We start from the raw sequence: 22,351 nt of genomic DNA, 5'->3' as shown, positions 1-22,351 counted from the left end.
TCATTTACCCCCATGATTTAGGAGCCAAGAGTCAAAAACTTTTCACTGTTGTCTACTAAGGCACTTAAAATACCCTATCAACATACTTCAACAACAATGCCAGACTTGTTATATTAAAAAAATAATCAAAGCCGATGCAGTTATTAAAAGAGATGAACCAGATCTTTTGATAGTTTTTTACAAAAAAAACAGGCAAACGGCAAACCACCAGTTGGTGAAGCTAGGGGAGTGGGCAAGTGAACTGGTTCCAATATAAATGATTCTACCCCGACCTAAAAAGACTCAGCATTTTTGTAATAAGCTCCACTAACATGGTCATGCTAGCAGAAAGGTTTTGAGACAGAGCTGATTGAACACAGAAGGTTCAGTGTCCGGGACATGGCGACCTGCGTGCACTTCAACTCTCGGAATGAGGGGGCGGGGGGAGACAGTTCTCTCCAATGTTTTGAATTTGGACTGCAGTACCAGTTCTAAACACTATGCGTTGGAGTAACATGTTGCTCCTTTAAGTTTGAACATATTACTTTAAATATCAACTGCTCTGTGTGGTTTTGTACAGAATTTAGTCACAATGAGCAGCTGAATTTGTACATATTGATTTGTACAAAACTTGTCTATTTTTGGGATGTCTTTCCCGTCAGGCCTGTCGACTGGCAGAACCAGCATGTTTAATCTATTTCTGCGTTTTGACAATAAAAAGCTCATTTTGTCTGATCAAAAATTGACTATTGAGGATGAGCAAAGGATGAGTCAGACAGGCTGACATCCTTGTAATCATTTTCTCCAACTTTATCTTAATTATAAGCAGCTGTACATTGTAAATTTGTTGGTGACTATTTTTAGCTTAGTTTTGTTTTGATGGATGTGGGATTGATTGGGAATAAACTTCATCATAGTGAGTCATCATGTCGTCCAGTGAAACTCTGAGGCTCACTGATTCATGGGACTAAGCTATATGCGCTTAATGAACACCTTACTTATTATGCTAGTTGGCTCAATTCTTTGTATAAAGTATTTTCATGAGATTTATTGACAGAAGAAAAAAAATATATAACACCACCATTACTTTTTAAAGATCAGTCCTAGCTCTCTTATCGCTTTAGTTTAAGTGGAAGGTTTCATTCATAGAAATGTTCCAAACCTTGATTGAATCACTGTAAACACAAGGTTCTTCAAATGCATCAGCATCACTTATACTTTTTTAAGTCAAATAAAATGCTTGTCTGCTCTGTCCCTGAGCCTGAAAGGTATCTATTGTATACAATAAAATGTTTGTTTCCATGGCAACGTTGGCTTATTATTCCTTTTTGGTCAGGGACAAGATTGAATAATGTAACAGACATGTGTTTACTGGAAACCACTGAACATCTGGATACAGGCTATGGAAACAATATAGAGCTTTTTTTTACCATGTATAAAACTATAAAAATAATTCTAATAATATTTGAATTACTCATATTAGTAATATGTGTTTGAATATGTAGATAAAATCAGCCCAAAAGTAATTACTGACACAAACAACTGGTAAAACGATTAGTGTCTTTATTTCAAATAAAACAACTTTTTCCTCTGAATCACTTCTCTCTGGAGTTTTACACAAACTGTAGTTTCATGTCAGACAACCACACATTACACCAGCCTGCACATTCTGTGAGCGCTCACTCCAGTGAAAGAAGAGAGGTAGCCAACAACAAGTTTACATTCAGCAAAATATACAGAAAAGTCATGAAAAAGATTTGGAAGGCACAGGTATGTACATTCTGGAGATGAATATTGCTTTAAAAAAAGGCATAGGTTAGGGTCCATTTCTTAGTGTAGTTCAAATACAAAGACACGGCTGGTTGTGTATGACTGACACAGTCATTATCATTTTCTGATTACTAATTCTTGATTATCTCTTGGTTTCATTTAATAAATACAACACAAAAATCACAGGGATTGAACCATCTCACATTATTATTAAAAGAGTACGATTCTCTATTATTACTTGCATATCGTTTCAAAGTATGTGCACAGGCTACCTCATGGAAGACACTATAGCTACTGCATTCATCAAAATATGTACAGTACAAAGTAGCTGCTTGCTTTTATCTATTGCTGTTTTACTAAAGAATACCTTTTAATGCAATAATAGGCACTATATATTAGTTTGAAGGACTGGATGACCAGCTGACATTCAACTGTGGTGAGTAAAATGGAGAAATATTGGTAATTTCTCATTAAACTAATACATGCCAGCTAATAGGCCTTAAAATACATGAGAAAAATAAAAATAAAGAAATACAAAAGACTTAAAAGGAGGAGGAAGACTCGATGTGAACTTATTATAAAGTATAGACAATCTCAGTTGCCCTCAGCTGGAGAGCTCATAACTGTAAGTTAGGGTCTGCAGAAAAGCTGTGCAAGTAAATTCATTCAATGACTGAAACAAAATACATGAGTGATGTTACATTCTTAGCACTGGTAAGTGATGCATGAATTCAGAATGGTTGATAAAGTATAGGGTCATTTTAAACACAGAAATAAGTTACAGTGAAAAGAGTCAAATAAAGGCCAGATAATAGTTTTTAAAAATCAAGTGTTTTACATGCATTATTACTTTATTAAATAAAGCTAAACAAGAAATGATATCAAGATTAATCAAGATGTTGAATATCATTTCATGTAAAATATTAAGAGAGCAAAAAGTCCAGTACCTTAGTGTCCAAACAAATACATTCAATTATATAAAGATTTTTATTTGCTTGTTATTAAGTTATGCATTTCTTCAGAGATGATTTTCCAGCATTCTCAAACCAAATTGACTCTAAGGCAAAAAAAAAAGTGCATTAGCTCTAAGACCTTCAAGGAGGTCTGCTCTCTCAGCATACAGTGACACCAGTACCATCTCACACAAACACAACTGGCTGCTGAAGTTGGACTCTCCTTACACTGGCTTTGCATTGAGAGACTGCAGGATTGTGGGTTTCTCGTCTATGACACGGACCAGCAGGTTGTCTATGTACTCCTCCAGCTCGACGATCTTAGCGTCCTTTCTGGACAGGTCGGTCTGCTGCTTCACCACCAGTGTGATCAACTCCTCCTGTGTCAGCTGGGTGTAAGGTCCGCTTTGTACAGCGTCTCCCACCTGTGAATAGAGTGTATGTATTATACAGCATTATGTCATATAATTACAACACACAGGTTGAATTAGGTCAGTACATATCCAGCTGTTAGGGGCTCTAGGTTTGTTCCTTCAGACAAAAACTCAGAGGCCGAAATAAAAAGATACAGGGTTGAGTTTGCCATCTGACAAAAAACCATTTAAACCTATGGCCTGATCCCTAGTATTTCAATCTTTTAAACACAGCCTGTGGACCTCTTCTAAACTTGATCTGCTGAGTGGAAAATATAACAACTTTACCTTTAGAAAAAAAAATCATTTTTTTTTTCAAATATTTATATTTCAAATAATATTTTTTTTAAGTCACCTGAAATAAGATTTCAAATAAGACAATTCCTTTGCTTTGTAGCTGGCAGTTGTTACTGACACTGTTAAACAGTCATCTCAAAATGGTTTATTTTAAATAAGGAAAAGCAGTTTATTTGGAAGAATACTAAAATGTTTTTTGTTGTTACCTAGCTCAGAATCCCTCCTGCAGGAAAATATAATAACCAGGGGCCAATTTAACAAAGCAAGTTCAACATACCCAGGGTATCTTTCTGTTATCTGGCCTCACTAACCCTAACATAAGAGATCATGTTAAACGATCACATGAAGCTGGTTGTCATCCTGGAATGTTAGCCCAGTGTTTCTACAAGCACGTTCACATTAAAGAGGCAGTGTCTGCTTCATATATCACAATCATGAACAAGGCTGCCATCAGCCAATTGTCTTATTTCACAGACTCTGAGTTAACTTTATTATAAAAATGTGACTAAGTTAAAATCAACACAGCTGCAGCAACAACTGCAAAGTCACTGCAAATTAAGGTTTATTATATCTCCATCCCAACTCCTGTTTATTCCCTTTACTTAGTTTTTTGCTCGTTTTTTTCTTCTGGCATGTATAACAATTTTTAGATGTTTTTAGATCTCAGCATATCATTCATGTCAACATCATATTACCTGAATTGTCCCTGGTGTGCTGTCCTTTATCTCTTTGACAGTGGAGCTGCTGAAGGCATTCTTCTCAGCTGAGCTCATGGGCTTCACAGGATGAGGTCTGTAAGAAAGAGTGTGCATTATGATAAAGTGCCTCAAAGTGCCTACTGCCTCAACAAAAATATGCATAGAAACCCAACAGAGTAATAAAAAAAAAAAAACATATATAAAAAGCAGGAGAAAAAAAAATGTCCTGTTGTGTTGCGCAAATCTTCCAAATCATCCCACCGTCATCAAAGCGTAATGTTTAGAATTAAACTCAACAGGAGCCCAAGAAATCATCATGTCATCAAGTTTTCCAAGTAGTCACACCCAGGGTTAGTACCAACACCAACATCTGCCTCCCTATACAACACAGAGAGCAAACCTTTTTCCACCAATGTACACTTTGTAAGCAGCCTGTTCAATCTCACCTGCGTGCAGATAAGGCTAGCCCACCTCCATTGCTATTCTGGGCATTGACAGACTGAACCTCAGAGGGTGAGACCCACGCTTTCACTGGTGCCTTTCCCCGAGACACCCCTCCTGCCTGAGACGCTGGTTCCTCTGTAACAACAGAGAGGGGCTGTGAGGAGGCTAGAGTAAAAGGATCAGCTCCGAATGCATCCCCTCCTCTGTAACGGGAGCTTGGCGGTTTCACATCAGCTTCAAGCTTCGGTGTGACGGACTCATCTTTTGTGGAGAGGCCTCCATTAGCTGTTGCTGTAGACGTGTTATCTATTTTCGCGGGTTCTTGTACAGATTTGGAAGTCTTATTATCAAAGTAAGATAGGGGACTAGGAGTCTGTTTTCGCCTGCTGGAATTCCTTCTCAGGAAACCAGGATCGTCTTTTTCTGTGTTCTCACTGTGTCTATTTGAATCGCTGCCATTAAAACCAGCAAACTGATCTGTTGGTTTCTCTTTTCTAAAAATGTTATCAAGATCCTCTGCTGTTATTCCACGATCTTCAAGTTTTGGGTCTTTTTTAACACCACCAGCAAAAAGATCAACTTCTTTGCTCTGCTTTGGCTGTGCCCATGGGTCTTTGGAGAAAAGCTCAGTAGTGGGGAATGGGTCGAACTCTGCAAAGTTCTCCTTTGTCGGACCGCTCTTTCTGTCCATCCTGCCCATATTTAGGCTAGTCTCAATATTACTGCTCAGATTTTTGTCAGGGACTACTGGAGTCACAGCAGAATCCTCTGGCCTCACTGTCTCTTTGTCATTAGCTCTCTGTCTGGGTTTGGCTGTGGGTGGCTCTTTGCTCACACTGGCTTTGGTTTGTCTTTGATCATCTTGTGGTGTTCTGTCCGAGACTATTTGACTGGTTGGTCTGGTTGAACTCAGTGCTGCAGGTGATGGGGACAGCACCTTCCTTGCTCCATCCCTGGGCATTGATGAAAGACTTTCTCTGCTTGAAACATCAATGTTTACAGATAGTGGTACTGGAGACTGATTAGGCTTCATGAGAGGTTGGTGAGAAGTATTCTGGGTCTGTCTCTGACTGGAATCTGTGACGGATCGAGGGGGTGCAAGTGCCACTGACTTAGGGGGGGCTGGGGCCGCTCCTTTTTTTGAAGACACAGGTTTTGTTTCATGTGCCTGATAAAGAATCATAGCAGGACTCTCTTGTGTGTGTGAAGACCTTCGATTGAATTCAGGCTCCTGTGGGCCATCCACGCTCATTTCTGGGCCAACTAACTCAGGTAAGGGTTCTCTGTTTTTCTGGCTGACCTCTGCAATTAAGTGGTCCCATTGTGTGGTGCCTTGCACTCCGTGTCTCTTCTGAGGAAAAAGGGTTTCATAATCAGGAAGTGGTAGAGTCAGCTTGTTGCCTTGTGGCAGTCCATCTACATCTACATATGCAGGATTCTTGAGCTCTCTGATGGGTAAGCGATTTCCTCCAGTTTGGGTGCCATGTGAGGGTGGCAGGGGGGCCCTTTTCTTCTTGTCTGCCATGGTGGGTGAAGATCCCACAGAGGACCAATCCTCTGTGCTGCCACAGGGGGAACCTGACAGGCTTTCACTTAAGTTTGGGGAGTTGAATGATGAGTCTAGGTTGAAGACAGTGTCAGGGGAATCAGACGGGACACTAGAGAGAGTGGGCTCGGAGGTGGCTGGGGAAGGACTTGGTTGACTGGGGAATTGGGAGTCAGTAGGTTCAGACTCCAGAGACTGAGGGGATCTGCCAAAGAGTGAAAACAAAGGCCTATAGGTCAGTCTGACCATCACCTGAGGTCATTTCTATCAAGGTACAACCCATCACCATTTTAGCTTGAATCAACAAAAACTTTGAAATACATAACAAGCCTTTACATACTTTAATTGTTCCCCCAACTGCTCATTACTTTCACAAATCTGCACTCCATACGGCTGCCACAGTTCAATGTAATAAGCCAACTTACAGAAGAGGCTTTCTGTCTTCACGTTTTGCAGTAGCTGATTCTATTTTTAGCGTGAACTACCCACATTTGACTCAAAAGTATAAGAAGCGGACAATGTGACATTCCTGCTTTAACATAATCATACATCGATTATTCTATGCACAACAACATCAATTTGTAAAAACTCCTTTTAAATACCTAGACGACTATCTGCTATCTATCACAACATTATAGAAGTCAATGACTACTGTGACATCAATAAAAACTGCAAGCACAAGCCCCTTACCATTGTGAAGCAAATATATAAGTATCCAGTCCAAAACAACTGTAAATAAATACAAGAACGAAATCCAATCACCTAAGACGTCCTTGAAGAAAGTAAAACTGTGGCGCAGTTACTCCTTTTGAGCTCTGCTCAGCCAACGACCTGTTCCACAACATCCCCACAAGCCACACCCAGATTCCCATCCGCACAGGGACAAAACTGGTCAAACTGGCCTGTCAACCCTGGGGTTCAATTCAAGACAGTACCATGTTTGAGCCAATGTGAACAGAAACCGGAGAGAAAGTTGTGAAATTCACCAATTCATCAGGTTTGGCAGACGTGGTGTAGGATGATACATCATAATAGGAAACATGTGTTTGTCTTTAAATTACATTTTTTGTGGTTATGCGTCTCTTGCATAAGGTGAAAAACCAACAACAACAAAAACAACTCTTTTCTCTGAAGTTAGTGTTCGGTCTGTTCTAGGATGTATTCAATGTAGACAGTATGTGCTCTTTACACTGCAGGCCTATTGAAGGCACTATTTAAATTGCAGTCCAGGAAGTCCAATAATTGTTTGAGTAAAGTTGAGTAAAAGCAGAACACTTACATAACTTTAACACAATTACATAAGATACATGTGGAGGAAAGGTTCAAATGTTCAGATTAAAGATGAGGAAGCCTACCTGGGTTTGACTGCAGACACTTTAGCATTGCGGTTGTGGAAGACCATGGCAGAGGGGGGTTGTGGGTTGCTGTTTGATTTCAGATGATCAGCTGGGCTTTCATTGATGCCGACTTGGGGATCTGAGCTGAGGGAGATGTCCTGAAATGGGTTGGTGGAGTTGTTGGAGAGTGGATGATTAGTGTATGCATTAGGGACTGAAGGCAGCTCCTCTTTAACAAGCTGAGGGACTTCTTCTTTCTTCTCTTCCTTCTTTTTGATGATTCCAAACAGAGAGGACAGTCTGTCGCTCATGGAGGCCTCCTCCTGTCGTTTCTGCTCATCTGCTTTGCGACGCTCCTCCTCAAGCTTCTGTTTTTCTGCTGCTTCCCTCATCCTGAGTTCTTCCTCTTGCTCCTGTTTCTTCCTCTTGGCTTCATCCTCAAGGAAGCGTCTCTTTCTCTCCTGTACCTCCTGTAGTCTGTGCTCCTCTTCCTCCTTAACTCTTTTGGCTGCTGCTTTGTATTTCTCCTCTTCCTCCAGCCTCTTGGCCTCTGCTATGCGCCTTTCTTCTGCCTGTCTTCTCTCCTCCTCCTCTAGATGGCGCCTTTGCTCCAGCATTGACTTATCTGTGGACTCTATCAGTATGGAGGGAACAGGAGCACTCCTTAAGGCATCTACAGAGAATTCAGAGGTGTGATTGCGGACGTCCTCTGCAGATCCTTGACCAGAGCTGTTCAGACTGAGGGTAGATCCACTTTTGGACTCCTCTTCAGTGTAAACATGGCTGCCGTTGATGCACAGGTTGTTCAGGTCACTGTTGCTTTGCTTGTTGCGACCCAGCAGGGAGAAAGGACCCTGGGACACCTTGCTGTCAGAGCTGCCTGACCGCTTATGTCCCAGGAATTTGAATTTCTTTTTTCCTGAGGCAGAAGTGACAATGAAGCATGATGTCATTGTTGACACGCAAAACACCATTATTTAACTTTCACTGTACCGCAAAGAAACACAGAACTGTAAACATACAATGCACATGGAGTATAGAGGGGTAAGGTTACCTTCAGGAGAGTCCACATTGAGACCAGACGAGCGGCTGCCACTGAGAGATGAATTCTTCTCAGGAAGGGTCCCCAGTGTAGACATGGATTGAGAGACATTACGCTGCAAGTTTGATTTGGGAGCAAACAGTGTTTTGAGCTTTGATTTCTTCTTTGTTCCTGGAATCTGATTGAGTGACTGTGCATCAGGCTCTCCCTCACTATCAGTGAGAACTTGGCTGACAGAAGGAACTATAGCTGAAGCAGAGTCCGAGAAGCCATCTTTTTTCTTCCCCCGGACTTTGTCCTTCAGCTTGGAGATGCGGGAACGCGGTTTGTCCTGCATAGAAAGGTCAAACATACTAGCTGACATGTTGTTTCTCATAAAGATTATATCCAGCAGCACCTCCCCACGCGCCTTGTCCTCTTTTCCACTTTTGTCCACCAGCTTGAACCAACTGCAAAAGAGAGAAAAGATAATTCAGAGATGCTTAAGATTGATTTTTTATTGGATATATGAAGTTGCCTGAGAACCAAAAGTTGTTTATTATTATTTTAATTTAAATGTCTTACATTGTAAAACACCATCATCTTATAAGTAATTTCCAAGTACAGGACAAAGCAATAGTGTGAGACATTTCTTGATCTTAGTGTAGTTTCAATGAACCAGAGTGAGATTTTTTTCTTAGTTTCTTTTAAAGTGTTCTGTAAAACATATACCAACATGCATTCACTTTCAAATTGTCATTGTCGGTAGTTATCAACATAACGTTTTCCAAAACGAAAAAAGGTAACTTGTAACTGTCTCATTCAGATACATACAAATACAAATTTCAAACTAAAATATGAGACACATAGCTAACTTATCACTCTAAATAATTACAATCCAGATGCAGTGGTTAAGAATTTTCTCTGATAAAGCTTTCTGTGACATTTTTTGTATGCGGATAAATGATCAACAGAAAAATTGACAAATTTCAGATTCACTGATGCAATACCTTAATTAAAGCAAATAAAATGTGATGTTTGCTGTTTAAAGTTGGACTATTTCTGATTTTCTGTGGTAACACATGTAGGGCTTTTTTTTTTTAATTCTACTTTAGGCTCTTTATAGACCTTCATATTAAAAAAATGGGTTTTTAATCTGTGAAAGAACAAAGTCATTAAAAAATATATTTTGTTTAATTTAATCGGTTTGTTCAAAAGCTGAAGGGTGGAAAAATGTAACAGACTTAACAATCAATCAATAAACATAAAATCAAGAGGCAAGACTTTTGATAACTGGAAGTCACGATTACGTAAAAATATCAACTTTTGTTTGGGTTCAGTTCAGCTTCTTGAATGTGGATTTGTTGCTTTGCCATTTTACAGAATATCATGGCAATGGAATCCATTTATCACAAATAAATATAATATAATAATTAAGTCAGGGTTCATATGCATCTTACTGCTGTATGTTATTCTTTTATAAAACCTAGAAAGCCAAGAAATCTTAAGTTCATTTGATATTGTGGTGGCATGCCACTATGCAGGCTAAGCAAAGACATGTTCTGGAGGTGGAGTTTAATACGGTGAATTGTAGTTGAATATAAAAAAACTGCATGTTATAAATAATTCCTGTCTAATATTTCAGAAAAGCTCTACAGACCAGAAGTTCAAAATGCATCAGGTCTGTAGTTAGTCTCCTTTTCTTGTCAGACCTGAGACTGATAAGTGTCATTGACTAGTGCACGGCTTGTTCCAGTTCCTGTTTAGAGCTCCATGCCAACAGCAGATGAAGCCTGACAATCACAGCTTTGTTATGGCTGCCCCCTCATGTCCTCTCTGTTGTTCAGGATCAACTCTTATTGTCTGCAAGGGAAAGGTAGGAGTGTTCTGGAGAGCCCTTTCTAAAAGCATGCCAAAACAACCAATTAGAGCCATTACATGCAGACGCTTCCTGCTTGTACAACCAAAGCCTTGCTATTATTAGATGGACTAACACTGTACCAGAGGTGCCCATGATGACAAGCTTTTCCCCTTTTGAACTCCTTTGTTCAACAGCAGAGCCTTCCAACTGTTCCCCTTGATGATATTTACCACTGGCAACACATTTCTGTGCACAGGGTTCACTTATTCAACACTAATCAGACAGCAAAACAGATACTCTACATTGAAAATGCACTAATGCAACTCAAGACTTCAGGAAATGCAGAATCCACTTGAGAACAAACACTTATCTCTTAACAGTTACACTTAGCCACACATTATATAATGACATGGAACAAAGCCAGCACAAGGTAGAATTAAAACATGCTTCTTTGTTTATGAACCTTGAAAAAAAAAATCTGGTCTTTGTTGTATCAGATTAGTGGATGCTGCAATCTGCTTCAACATACTATGTTTATTTCTCATTCCAAGTGCACACAACACAACTTTTGTTATGCAAGGATGATTTTGTCTGTTGGTTTTTAACTTTTGTTAATAAAACTATAAATATTCACTATACTTACAGATGTAGCTATAAAAGTGCTAATCTTCTGAATTTGCCCAAAATGTCTAATTTAAATTAACTTTGTACCCCTGTTATAACCTGAAAAAAATATCTTTCCACAGCGATGTTCTTCGGATCTGTCTGGACATCCAGCATTCATGTGTCAGAGAGTGACATTAAATGCTGTGACTGATGGACATTAAGTTTCCACCTCTTTGAGAAAAGAACACCTCAATCAGGGTTTAGGTAGTGAGGTGGAAGGAAAAGTGACAGCATCTTGAGATGGGCCGTAAATAAATCCCTTCTGTAGAGAGGAAGAGAGTAGTGAAACCACAAATGGTCCTGTACAACTGCAGAGTTATGTGGCCTGCCCAGTGTTCGCACAGCGATCATTTAGGAATGAAATAACACACATATCAGTGTAGTATGTCCCAGAATAGAGTTCAAGTATTTTAAATATAGTAACTTCATTTACTGTTCAAAAAGGCTTTAAATGCTTTACAATTAAAACAAGCAAAAAATAGTATCAACAAATACACAACTTGAAGATTAAGAAAACAAAATGATTAGGGAAATAAACAGGAATTTGAAATAAGCATGAGACTAACTCTCCCAATCAAAGGGCAAGCGCCCAGTGAAGAAATCCTCCATCCCATCCTCAAAAAGAGATAAAAGCAAACAGAAAGGAAGTCTGCAGAGAGGTGTTCCAAAGAGAACATGGAAAGGCTGAGCCAGGATGAGAACCCTGTGAAAGCTAGAGCACACCCCGGATAGGTTAGGCTCCAAGCTCTACTCCCCACACACCCCCACCCTGACACTTTAAGAGAAATGTAAGAAAGAGAAAAAGGAGAGCCTTATGCTATACTGTCTTTATAGCATATGCATAATTAAGCATAGACACAATTAGTTTTTGGTGATTATTTTAAATTTGGAGAAAGATGTGGTCATTGAATGCATCACAGATATGGTAACATAGAGACTGACTCTGCTGAGTGTGTGTGTGTGTGTGTGTGTGTGTTTGTAATCAAAAGCTGTAAGGTGTTGTTGTTTTTTTTTCTTTGCTTGTTTGTTTTTGTTTTGTTGTTGTTTTCTGCCTGTTTTTGTCATTTGTTATTTGTCTGATTTGGCTAATGTCTCACAAAATGAAAATAATGTCCATGCATACTGTAAGCTGTCTTTAAAATGCAACTTGAACAAAAAAACTTTAAATGAAAAAAAGGAGCTGTTAGAAGGTCACTGAATGATTTCATTTTATTGATAATTAATATAACATAGATATTGGGGCCTTGTGAAGGTGAAATCTCATATTGTAAGTGATAAACTGAGGTATGGCGAAGAAATGACAAAGTAGGGGTGTCAGGTCATGAACCAGACAGTTAACAGTTATCTGCAGTTCATGTGGAGTTTACTGCTGCAAATTTCATTCGTCATTTGAGTTCACTGTAGCAGACATCCTCACACGGGTTCTTTAGAGGTTAACAATAACAGTCAGGAAAGAAGCATGGGAGTGAACCAACATTCCTCAAACACTTTCAAACATAGGGAGGAGCTGTACAGTGTGTGATGTAATGAAAGTTAGTGTGAGCATAATCAAACATTCCTCATTTCCCTCCCTAAACCCAGCGTGCCAAGACAAACAACTGCTAAATAGTGTTTACAACAAAGATGAACCTTTCTATGGCTAATAAGGAAACTGCTGGTTGATCGTGTTTTGCAGCTCACTTGACTGTTCAGAGACAATGCATAGTTCTGGTTATTAACAGAACAACAGGGTGGTGTACATGTTCTGTTTTTTGTGTGCAGAAATAAAGAGCCGTGCCCGGTTCATGCTGTCACAAGTCCTGCTGGGCAAGTTCCCTCAGTTACCTGTTAAAGGCACTTCTGTCTCATGTTTGATGATTAACAGAGTGTTTATTTAGTCTGGGAGTGGACACCAGAATAGCTTCAGCCAATAATGTGAGGCTGTGTAGTTGTGTCATATAAAGATAACTTCCTCCAAAAGATTGATCTAATAAATCCACGAGTGACTGGAACTTATTGCATTTGAAAGGTTTTCAGGGATCACCAATAAAAAGGAATAATCTCGGAGTATATGAAATAAATATGGGATTGTATTGCGAATGATTTTGAAGGTGTATCTTAAGTTGGTTAAAAACAAAACTTCAGGACAAGATATGTTTTTAGTTTCACTGCTATGCTTTTTGTTTACAAAACATTGTCTCCGGTGTCAAGTGAATAGCACTCAGGACAACAGGCTCAACAGATGAAAGTCAATGCTGTAACTAAATATCCAGCCCTTAAAATAATATATTTACTGACTGGAAAATACTAGGCAGTTATTTTAACGACAAATACATAATTTCAAGTCTTTTTTAAAGAAATTATGACAAACATTTAGCAGGACTGGGTTCTATTTTTTTTTTTACTCTGCTTTAAGTTATTATACTGGCTGTCAACTGGCTGAGCATCTTTTTGGTTTTCGTTAGTCAAAACAAATGAATTATTAGAATCTGCAGGTTTAGGGAAATTGGAAATTAAAAGGATGTGATTCTGCCATTTCTCACAATTTATACACAAAACCGTTATAGAGTAATTCAGGTAAAAAAAAAAATAGATTCATATAAACATATTTGCAGCCATAAAAATAATCGATTACTTGTCAAGAATGTCTTTCTGTCAAAAACTGTACTCAAATAAAATCTTCACACCACATAATAGACGTTCTCTATTTTAATGTCTGATCATCTGTGACAGTAAATGGATCCTACTGTGCTCTTGTGAAAAGAAAATGATACCCTATAACCCCATTTTGTCTCTAAAACACTATTTTACATTATAGCAACAGTAGAGCTTCTTTTTATCAGGAAAACAAAGACCTCAATGTCAAAGCCTGTATCAGCTCAGCTGGCCTCTGGGATAGTAATCTAACACCCCCCACGCTTCAATGCCAAACCAGAAACATCCAATACCCAGACAGCATACTGGCTCCTACAGGAGACCGAGGGAGGAGGCCAGGAGAGCGACAGGGAGAGGGAGAGAGAGAGAGAGAGAGAGAGAGAGAGAGAGAGAGAGCGAGAGAAGGCCTTCACACTTGACAGCAGAGTGTAAAGACTGAACTTTGTCATTAAAGTGTGCAGTAAAAACTTCCTGAGCAAACACGAGATAGCATTTCAGATATGAGAGTACAATAAAGAAGTGAATGAAGTCATACTCGTGCTGCCTTTGGTTAAGGGATTACTGACCACATCACTCAGTCTTAACCAAGGTTGTTTCTGAATTTAAAACGTTTTACCAGTGTGAGAAACAGTTATTAAATCATCTTTATTTTTAAAAATCCAATTATATAAGAGTATTATATAATCTGTAAATACAAATTTAACGCTCATGCAATGTTTTGTTTTTCAGCCTGTTACACCCGCGTCACACCCACGCTAAGTTAAACCGCAGATGTCGTTATGACTCATTTAACGTATCTGGGTGTGCACGGTAGACGTGTTGTACACTTGTGAATAGCCCTGAAGAATCTATGCAGGATTAACAACAGCAATGTGAGAAAATAATTTCCACATAGGCGTTACAAGGCTAGTGACAGAGTTGGCTCCCTGTGTATTTATAAAGTCATAGTGTCACACAAATGTAACAAGGGTTGGTCCAACAGAGAGGGAGAAGAGGAAATGATGAGATCTGAGTTATCTTGGTCTGTTTTCCCACAATCCTCAGTTTCTGTTTTTCATCTCAGACAGCAATAATAGAAGGGAGGGGAGGGAGATTCCATCTCAGTGTCAGCATTTTGAGGTTAATAGCTTGTTTTATGACCTATTTAAAGTGCTATGTGTTTGAAGTAGGCTAATCAAACACAAAGGTTTTCTGAAAAAATGCATGAGTCATTGGACTAAACACAAATGTAAGACACGACTAGATACTACTACTCTCTTTAAGCTCAAGGACTAATAAATAATTCACTGCCAGATATCAAAGTTTACTCATTACTGCAAAACCAGGGATGCTTCTGAACGACCAATCTCCTTTCATAAAAGGTTAAGGTTGGTTAAGAGACAGATTGACAACAACAATTTAACTGAGGTGATGTCTCTTTTGACCATTTGTTTTTTTTGTATGAGAAAAGGGAACAGTTAAACTATGCCAAGTATGCACTGTCTTTAACTGAGGTCATATTCAAAGATGATGTGTCAGGCAACAAAGCACTAAATTATAACTGACCATGGGAAGAAAATGTAATTGTTTTTTTTTTAATTCCTGATAAACCTTACCCACCAAAGTCCACATAAATCATGACCAGTAAAAGTGACCCACATGCAGACTTGTTTATGGTTTTAAAAGGAGGCAAACTCTATGTTAAGTTTTGTCCATGTGTGTTTTAAAAGGTCGAGAAGTGAAGTGATTTGTTTAATTGAATTGTGACTTAAGTGTAGTTGACCTTATTCAACGAGTTAAACTTAAGTCTTAAACACTGAGGTACAAAAGGACTGAGATATTCCAGTAATGGACATTTTTGTGTCAGTCTCAATAATAGTGAGGTAAGTCTTGCTCCTGTTGTGCGGCAGGGGTCCACAGTAATAAATACTCCGGGGCATAGAAAAAGGGTGAGGTTAGTTTAAAAGAAAGGGATGTAGCTCAGGTCAAACATTGAGTAAATAGTTCTGGACTGATGTAGAGTATCTGTATCTGTTGTCATACTAGAAATGTTTTCAGATAGTCTCTAGTGTAATACTACACTGTAAATAAACAAGAACAAACTGGACACTGAATTTGGAGCAGACCAAAATACAAGGTTGTGTAAATGTAGCCTACACTAACACCTATCCATAAATAGATAAAACACCCTTATAAGAAAGTGAATTCTCAGCTTCATGTATCACATGTGTTGTTAGAGGGTCTGTAACATAACAGTGTACTCACTCGGTCTTCTTGCGGGAGTTGTTGTCATGGAGATCCAGCAGGTTCACCACAGCCTGACCCAGAAACTTGTCGAGCCCGACGTGAGCCCGGTGCATTACTATGATGTGCAGGGTGCAGCGTTCAGCATTTCCCGGGTGGAAGAGTGGCAGGTCAAACGAAGCCTCTTCTTTCCACACAGGAGCGACACTTTTCTCGGCCACGGAGGTTGAAAACTTGTCTTTAGCCACCTGCATAATGGCATAGGCATCGTTGGTGCCATTCTTGCCCTTCGCTCGCAGGTTACGACCCTGATGGACCGTTACCTGCACACTCGTAGGAAACCACTGCTGGCTCTGGTCGGCCAGAGACATCGCGAAAGTCCGCTAAACCTTACCAAAAGTTACCCCCCGGTTATATTTCACAGTAGCTCTCTACGTTTGGTTGTTGGTTAACCCCTCTGTTTCCTCCTTCGGCTTCCTCTGCGGTGTGAGGTTAGGTTACCTAGCTCGACTTCAGTCCAGGAAGCTCAGGTTGATGTCGTAATACTTTACGATTTATCCAAGCCTCTAATAACACTTGAGTTGCGTTAAAACTCGGCTAAACAACATAAAGATATTACTAGCCAGTGTAACCCGATAAAGACATAACTGCTGTGTTACTAATTCCTTTGAGAGGCTGTCATAAAAACATTTCCACTGCCCTGCATTGCCTCCGCTAAGTAAAACAATTTACTTCCCTGATGTTGAGAGTTCCCACCCATACTCTACATAGCTCTGCCTGATTGGCTTAGGTTACCGACAATTATCAAAGTCCGGCTGTGATTGGACAGTGCAGGAGCAAGGCGCTGCGACATTGCGGACCGTTAAACAACATCGTAGTCGCTGATCAGGGATCAGTTTTCTCGAGGAAATGTAACTTAAGACTTTGACAAGATTACCATAATCACTGGACTGAGGCTTCTCAAATAATGTTTATCACTTAGCTTTGATGCTATAACTACAAAAAAAAAATGTTTGAGGCTTCTTGAAACAATATATCACTAAACAGATATGTTTCAAAAATATATAATTGGCTGCCACTGCATGACATTACAATTTAATAAGCAAATACCATCACAAAATCTCATCAGTGTTGTGTTTGAGGAATCTTAACTGATACAATTAGAAAATATTAATCTACAAATACAGAGAGTCATTCCTAACAAATTGATTTAAAGCCAAATAACTTAATATCTTCAATTTTTCTTCATTAAATTGTTTCAGCGAAACTGTAATATGCTATTTCATTATTAGCTCATAATGGGGCTGAGATTCATAACCACTTCATGGGTTTGTGTAAGTTTATATACAATACAGAGTGCACATCACTGGCTACATTTAGAAAGAAAAAACAAGTCCAGGACTTTTAAAGATGTCTGAACAATTTTAAATAAGCATTTGGTTTGTCTAACAAACTTGCCCAAACACCCCCATAAGTGATGTTATTAATACAATTATGGCTTTTAAAATAGCAATCACCATTGTTCTGAGCCATGGCCATTAAAAGTTTCCACAATGTCTCAACCACAGAAACATGAAGCGCCTGACAATGATAACATTGGAATTCATACTGAATCAAGAACAAGGCAAATATATCTTAATGTTTATATTTGTTTTCCAAGAGATGTTCCATATTAGTCATGGTCACATTGAATAGATTAAACATCTTTGGATTTTACATCCTGAATTCCTAATATTCAGGGCATATCAAAAAGCTCATAGTGCACACATGAAATACAACAGCACAGCAGACTGAACATTTTAAAAGTCCCAGGAGTAACAAAACACAATATGTCATTCTATTGACCACACAAAACTTCCTCTCAAAGAACAATTGGCAAAAAGCCCTGACAATGATCTGCATAGAAGACACACAACTTCCTGTTTACATTGTTTCCTGAACTGAAATTCTATCAAATTGTCTTAAAAGAGAAGTTTTGCTTTGTAAGTAAAGAAAAATGCAATGGCAATTGATTGACTTTATTAAAAAGGACAGGATCTGAATGCATTGGTGTTTCTTGGTTTAGCAACTGGTACATAAAAACCACTGTTGGATAAAACTTTGAGTTTTTTTTGTAATTATTACATCTTTTATATCATTGTGATGTTTACTATTAAGCAAGCATGGATTGTATGAGTGCATCGTTACAAAACCTTCAATATTTGCCTTACTTCATATAAATTTAACATTTCTGAAAAAGGCTGTCAACTTTCTCAACCAACCTGAAGGGGGCAGTCATTTGTCAGCTTGAAGTGAGAATTGAATAAGGTGACTGCATGAGAGAAAGCCAATGACTCGTCTCTCTTGCTTTATATTCCTTCTTTTACATTTGATAAGGATAGCTCAGTCAGTGCTGATGGGAGTGAGAAAATGAATATTCATCAATCAATCATGTTTTCAAAAGTTTCACATAGCTTTATAATCCACGTTCAGCCAGCCACACAGATCAACTCTCTGACTGTATTTGTATACAGGCTGCACACACACACACACACACACACACACACACACACACACACACACACACACACACACACACACACACACACACACACACACACACACACACACACACACACACACACACACACACACACACACACACACACACACACACAAACTCTGAACATACAGAAGCATACATTTGCACACAATTATTTGAAGCAAACATACTGTAAGGGGGTCAGTGGTCCACAGATCAGGGTAAATGCATAAAGCTTAACTTTGGAAATGGACCATCTTGCATTCCTTTTCATGCTATAGTTGATATGCATAGAAATATCCATATTAAAACATTAAAGCTTTCATAACACATCCAAAATCAACATCATATGCTAATTTCAGAGGTATCTTGTACATTTTTATTGTGAAATGAATACAATAAATGAGCATCTTATTTTTGAAAATGACAATGGAAAACCTGCGTGATAACTTTTACCATTTCACAGCAAACTATTTCAAATGCTACAGAGGCAAAAGTACCAGTTTAGGGTCCTGGATGCCTCCAAGATTTTATATCTTAAATTATATAATTATAATAATCAAGAGACCATTAAAACATAACCCAATCATTTCAAGAGTCCATTAAGGTCATGCATAGAAGTTCACATATAAAAATAGGTTAGACTGTGGTTTCACTTTTCCACAAACCACTCTTCATCCCAACAGAGCTCTGTGATTGGTCAGTGCCACTCATGTCCTGCTCCAGCTCCAGCACTGAGTCTTTCAAGGTACCGTTTGGAGTAGCCCCCGGCACAGTTGTGGTGACACTGTTCAAAGGGTAGGAGCAGCGCTTAGTTTCTCGCTCTGCAGCAGCTGCAAGTTTCAAATTGTCTCTGCTGGCGCACCGTCTCTGAGCTCCGTGCATGGCTGCTCTGCTGGCCATAGAGGGCAGCAGGGGGAATGGTTTTCGGCTCCCGCTGCTGCCCCCGTCGCTCCCCTCTGAGGGGCTGGTCACCACAGACTCTACAACATGTTTCCCATTGGTCAGCGGGCTGGCCTGGGTCTCTGAGAGGCTGTGATGGAGGCTGCCATTCTCACTGGTGGCCTGTTTGTAAACCGCATGTGAAGAACTAAGGTGATCTAACCCAGAGGGTCCTAAAGCTCCCAGGCTGCCCCCTCCTGCAGTCCTTAGAGCTTTGAGGCGATAATGACCCCTGCCCTCACCTCGATGGTGGTACTGACTGCTTCCTTGTTTAGTCCTGCTCCCCACTTTCCTCCTCTGGGGGTGCACTGGGGCTACAGAGTTAATGATGGGTAGGACATTGTTTGTGGGCTTGGTGATGTTGTCAGTACTGGCGCTGGTATTGTTGCTTGCAGGGGCACGAGTGTTGTTGTTTGGATTGTCTTGTGACACCTGCAGCAGGTTGGTGAGCTTGCAGGGTCCGGGCCCCACGCTGCTGATTCCACTAGGTGTGGATGATGACCGAGCTGATGATGAATTATGAGGCTCAGCAGGTGGATGGCAATTGATGAAAAGCTGCGATCCCTGCTCTGAGGTCTGCACTCCACTCCCAGTAGTGCAGGTGTGTGTGTAAGTTGACATGGGTTGGGAGCTGCGGTAACCCCGACAACATGCAAGCCATGAAGCCTGCACATCCAGGCGTCTAAAGCAGTGATGCACCACCAGAAACACCCCCAAAACTGTGGCAGTTATCCCATAAAGACTGCTAAACAACAAGCTGGTGCGTCCTGTTAGCCACATTGCCATCGCTCCACAACACCACAGAGCCACAAACAGAAAGTGAGTTGCCACCAGCACCAAAAACTGTGTCTTCAAGGAGTACTGGTCCTCTGGGGCCACAACAGGACTCATTGGCCCCACCACAGAGTCTGTGGAGAGGAGGCTAGTGCTTCCTGCCAGTGCAGGCTGGCTCTCAGTCACAGGGGTAGACATGGTGGTTCCTGTGCATTCTTTGGCCACCCTGTGCCTCAGGCGAACCCCAGTGCACAGGAAATAGATCCAGGTCACCAACACCACCAGGCCAGCAGGGACAAAGAAAGACCCTAGACTAGGGCGCCACAAGAGCCAGCAGCTGCAAAAGGCAAAAAAAAAAAAAAAATGTCAGGAGGGTCAGTGCAAAACAAGGAGGCGTCTGTGAATTCAACATATCACACCGAAGTAATCACTTCACCAAACAAAACAACACAATGTCAAAAGCTCAGATGACTCAACTTTAAAAGCAGAAGTACTTACTAAGGGCTGTTGTCTCCATAGTTGTTGACATTGACAGCTGCAGTGATCCCACAAATGATAAGAGGAACTCCACCCGCTATCAAATAGAACCTTGAATAACAGAAAAATATATCAAACACAATTTCCCAGCTAAAGAGTAAAAAAGTGAGAAGTTCTTGTTTGTGCTGCAGGATGCTGTTTGACCTTTGGCTGCTACAATGTTTGCTTGTCAGTGTCTTTTTTCTCTTTGTATTTTTGTGTCTCTCAGTCTGTCCATAATCTGTGTGATCCTCCACTCTCTTAGTGGGCAGAGTGTTACAAGGGTCAGTATGGGCTCCAGAAGCCTGTGATTTATTACTGACTGATCCTGACTGTGTCCAAGTATGCAGCTAAGAGAGGGTGGGAGAGCCGGTTAGGTCAATGGCAAAGTTTTTTATGTCCGTAACTTCAAAATCACAGGGGCAGGGGGAGCTGAAAAAGAGGGATAGATTTGGAAAGACAGTGCACCCCTTGAACTATCATGCTCAGATTTATGATGACCCCCCTCTGCTTTTGTTAAGTCAATTTCATACATTCCTCCCCTCCCCCTCCCTTAGTCCAGCTTTTCTGTGCCTTACAGCAATACTCTGTTATGTCCATCCAAGTTTCTGGAGTACAATGGCCCACTATGATAGTGTACGGGGTGGGTGGCCATGCGTAAGACCACACAATCTGTCCAAAACATCTTCCGTAGTGACAGCAAACGACAATCTCGAAGTGCAAGAAGTGGGTGAAGGTGAGCTGTGCTGACTGACCTGAGCATAGGTCGCTGAGTAGGTGGAGCAAGAGGCTCTCCCTCTGGCTGCCGAGGTATTCTCCACACAGCCTCTTTGTAGAGGACCCTGGCACTGACGCCGATCCACAGCAGGGTCGACAGAGAGGAGTAGTGCAGGGCAATGCCCACCTGTCACATCATACAGTTGATAAGAAATCAGGCTTATATTCCACTTCTAAATGAGAAAAAAGTTTAAAATCAGAACTTACTGCTTGGCAAACCACCGGGTAGCTGGTCAAACTTATGCCTCCAGCGTATATAGCTGTTGTCATGGCGATATGGAAGCAGGTATTCAGTAATGTATGCCAGCTCTTTCTTGATATGTGAATAGTACTGTAAGTGGCAAAGAAGAATATAATGAGGAGATTAAACAAATAAAAAGCAGAAACATTAGTCTGTTTGTGCTCTTTCACAAAAGTACCTGTGGTGTAGTATGTGTGTGATGATGATGGTGAAGAGGCAGAGGAGGAGCAGCGCAGTGTTGGCATACACCACTGGGTGGAGCACCCTAACAGACATGGGTGTGGAGTTGGGAAAGTCAGGCACCTCCTAGAAGAAAGAATAAAACAACAAAAGTGTCATTTAACCTTTAGTGATCCTACATAAATAATAAATAAATATCTCAAGGCCAACCTACCTGCAGAACAGCATAGTTGCTGAGCAGAGAGCATCGCATGGTGGAGATGCTGCTGTCACTGTGGACCAGCTGACAGCCCTCCTGGCTCCAGCTTCCCGGTTTCTCCAGCTTCCTCAAGCGCCACTGGGCTGCCACAGCATCAGAACCAGGGGACAAGTGGCGAAGCGACACCCAGATGGGCTCTGAATGGTTCCACATTCTGCAGCCGTCTGTCATGGAGAGAGGAGGAAATTACAAAAACTGTACTGATAACTGGTATGTTTTACAGAGCACTGAAAGGAAAAGTTAGTCCTGTGGATGCTTTATATTATAATATTAGTCCATTGTGATGCCTGCACTGTGTT

General features: G+C 40.4%; 2 protein-coding genes across 3 annotated transcripts in view; both read right to left on the bottom strand.

Moving 5' to 3' along the window:
- Window positions 1-1,525: 1,525 nt before the first annotated feature.
- On the bottom strand, window positions 1,526-16,597 carry rab11fip1a (RAB11 family interacting protein 1 (class I) a). Of its 2 annotated transcripts, XM_061037834.1 has the most exons (6): window positions 15,864-16,597; window positions 8,492-8,928; window positions 7,456-8,356; window positions 4,557-6,305; window positions 4,108-4,204; window positions 1,526-3,127 (listed from the first exon to the last, which is right to left on the bottom strand). In XM_061037834.1, exons 1-6 carry the CDS (start codon window positions 16,211-16,213, stop codon window positions 2,927-2,929), a joined length of 3,735 nt encoding a protein of 1,244 aa, XP_060893817.1. In that variant the 5' UTR covers window positions 16,214-16,597; the 3' UTR covers window positions 1,526-2,926. The 2 variants fall into 2 exon arrangements, with proteins under 2 accessions (XP_060893817.1, XP_060893818.1); XM_061037835.1 differs by lacking the exon at window positions 4,557-6,305 and having other exon boundaries at window positions 15,864-16,585.
- An 874-nt stretch (window positions 16,598-17,471) lies between these two features.
- adgra2 (adhesion G protein-coupled receptor A2) overlaps window positions 17,472-22,351 on the bottom strand; it is a 40,160-nt gene continuing 35,280 nt past the window's right edge. The window contains exons 14-19 of the mRNA XM_061037833.1: window positions 22,008-22,216; window positions 21,792-21,919; window positions 21,580-21,703; window positions 21,351-21,499; window positions 20,578-20,667; window positions 17,472-20,416 (exon numbers count right to left, since the gene is read on the bottom strand). Coding sequence (XP_060893816.1) covers window positions 19,003-20,416; window positions 20,578-20,667; window positions 21,351-21,499; window positions 21,580-21,703; window positions 21,792-21,919; window positions 22,008-22,216 — 2,114 coding nt within the window. The 3' untranslated portion in view covers window positions 17,472-19,002. The remainder of the gene's footprint in view (window positions 20,417-20,577; window positions 20,668-21,350; window positions 21,500-21,579; window positions 21,704-21,791; window positions 21,920-22,007; window positions 22,217-22,351) is intronic.

This window comes from Labrus mixtus, chromosome 5 (assembly GCF_963584025.1).
Source record: "Labrus mixtus chromosome 5, fLabMix1.1, whole genome shotgun sequence".
NCBI classification, from domain to species: Eukaryota; Metazoa; Chordata; class Actinopteri; order Labriformes; family Labridae; genus Labrus; species Labrus mixtus.
The sequence above is the reverse complement of the archived record's forward strand: the minus strand, read 5'-3'. Positions and strand labels throughout refer to the sequence as shown.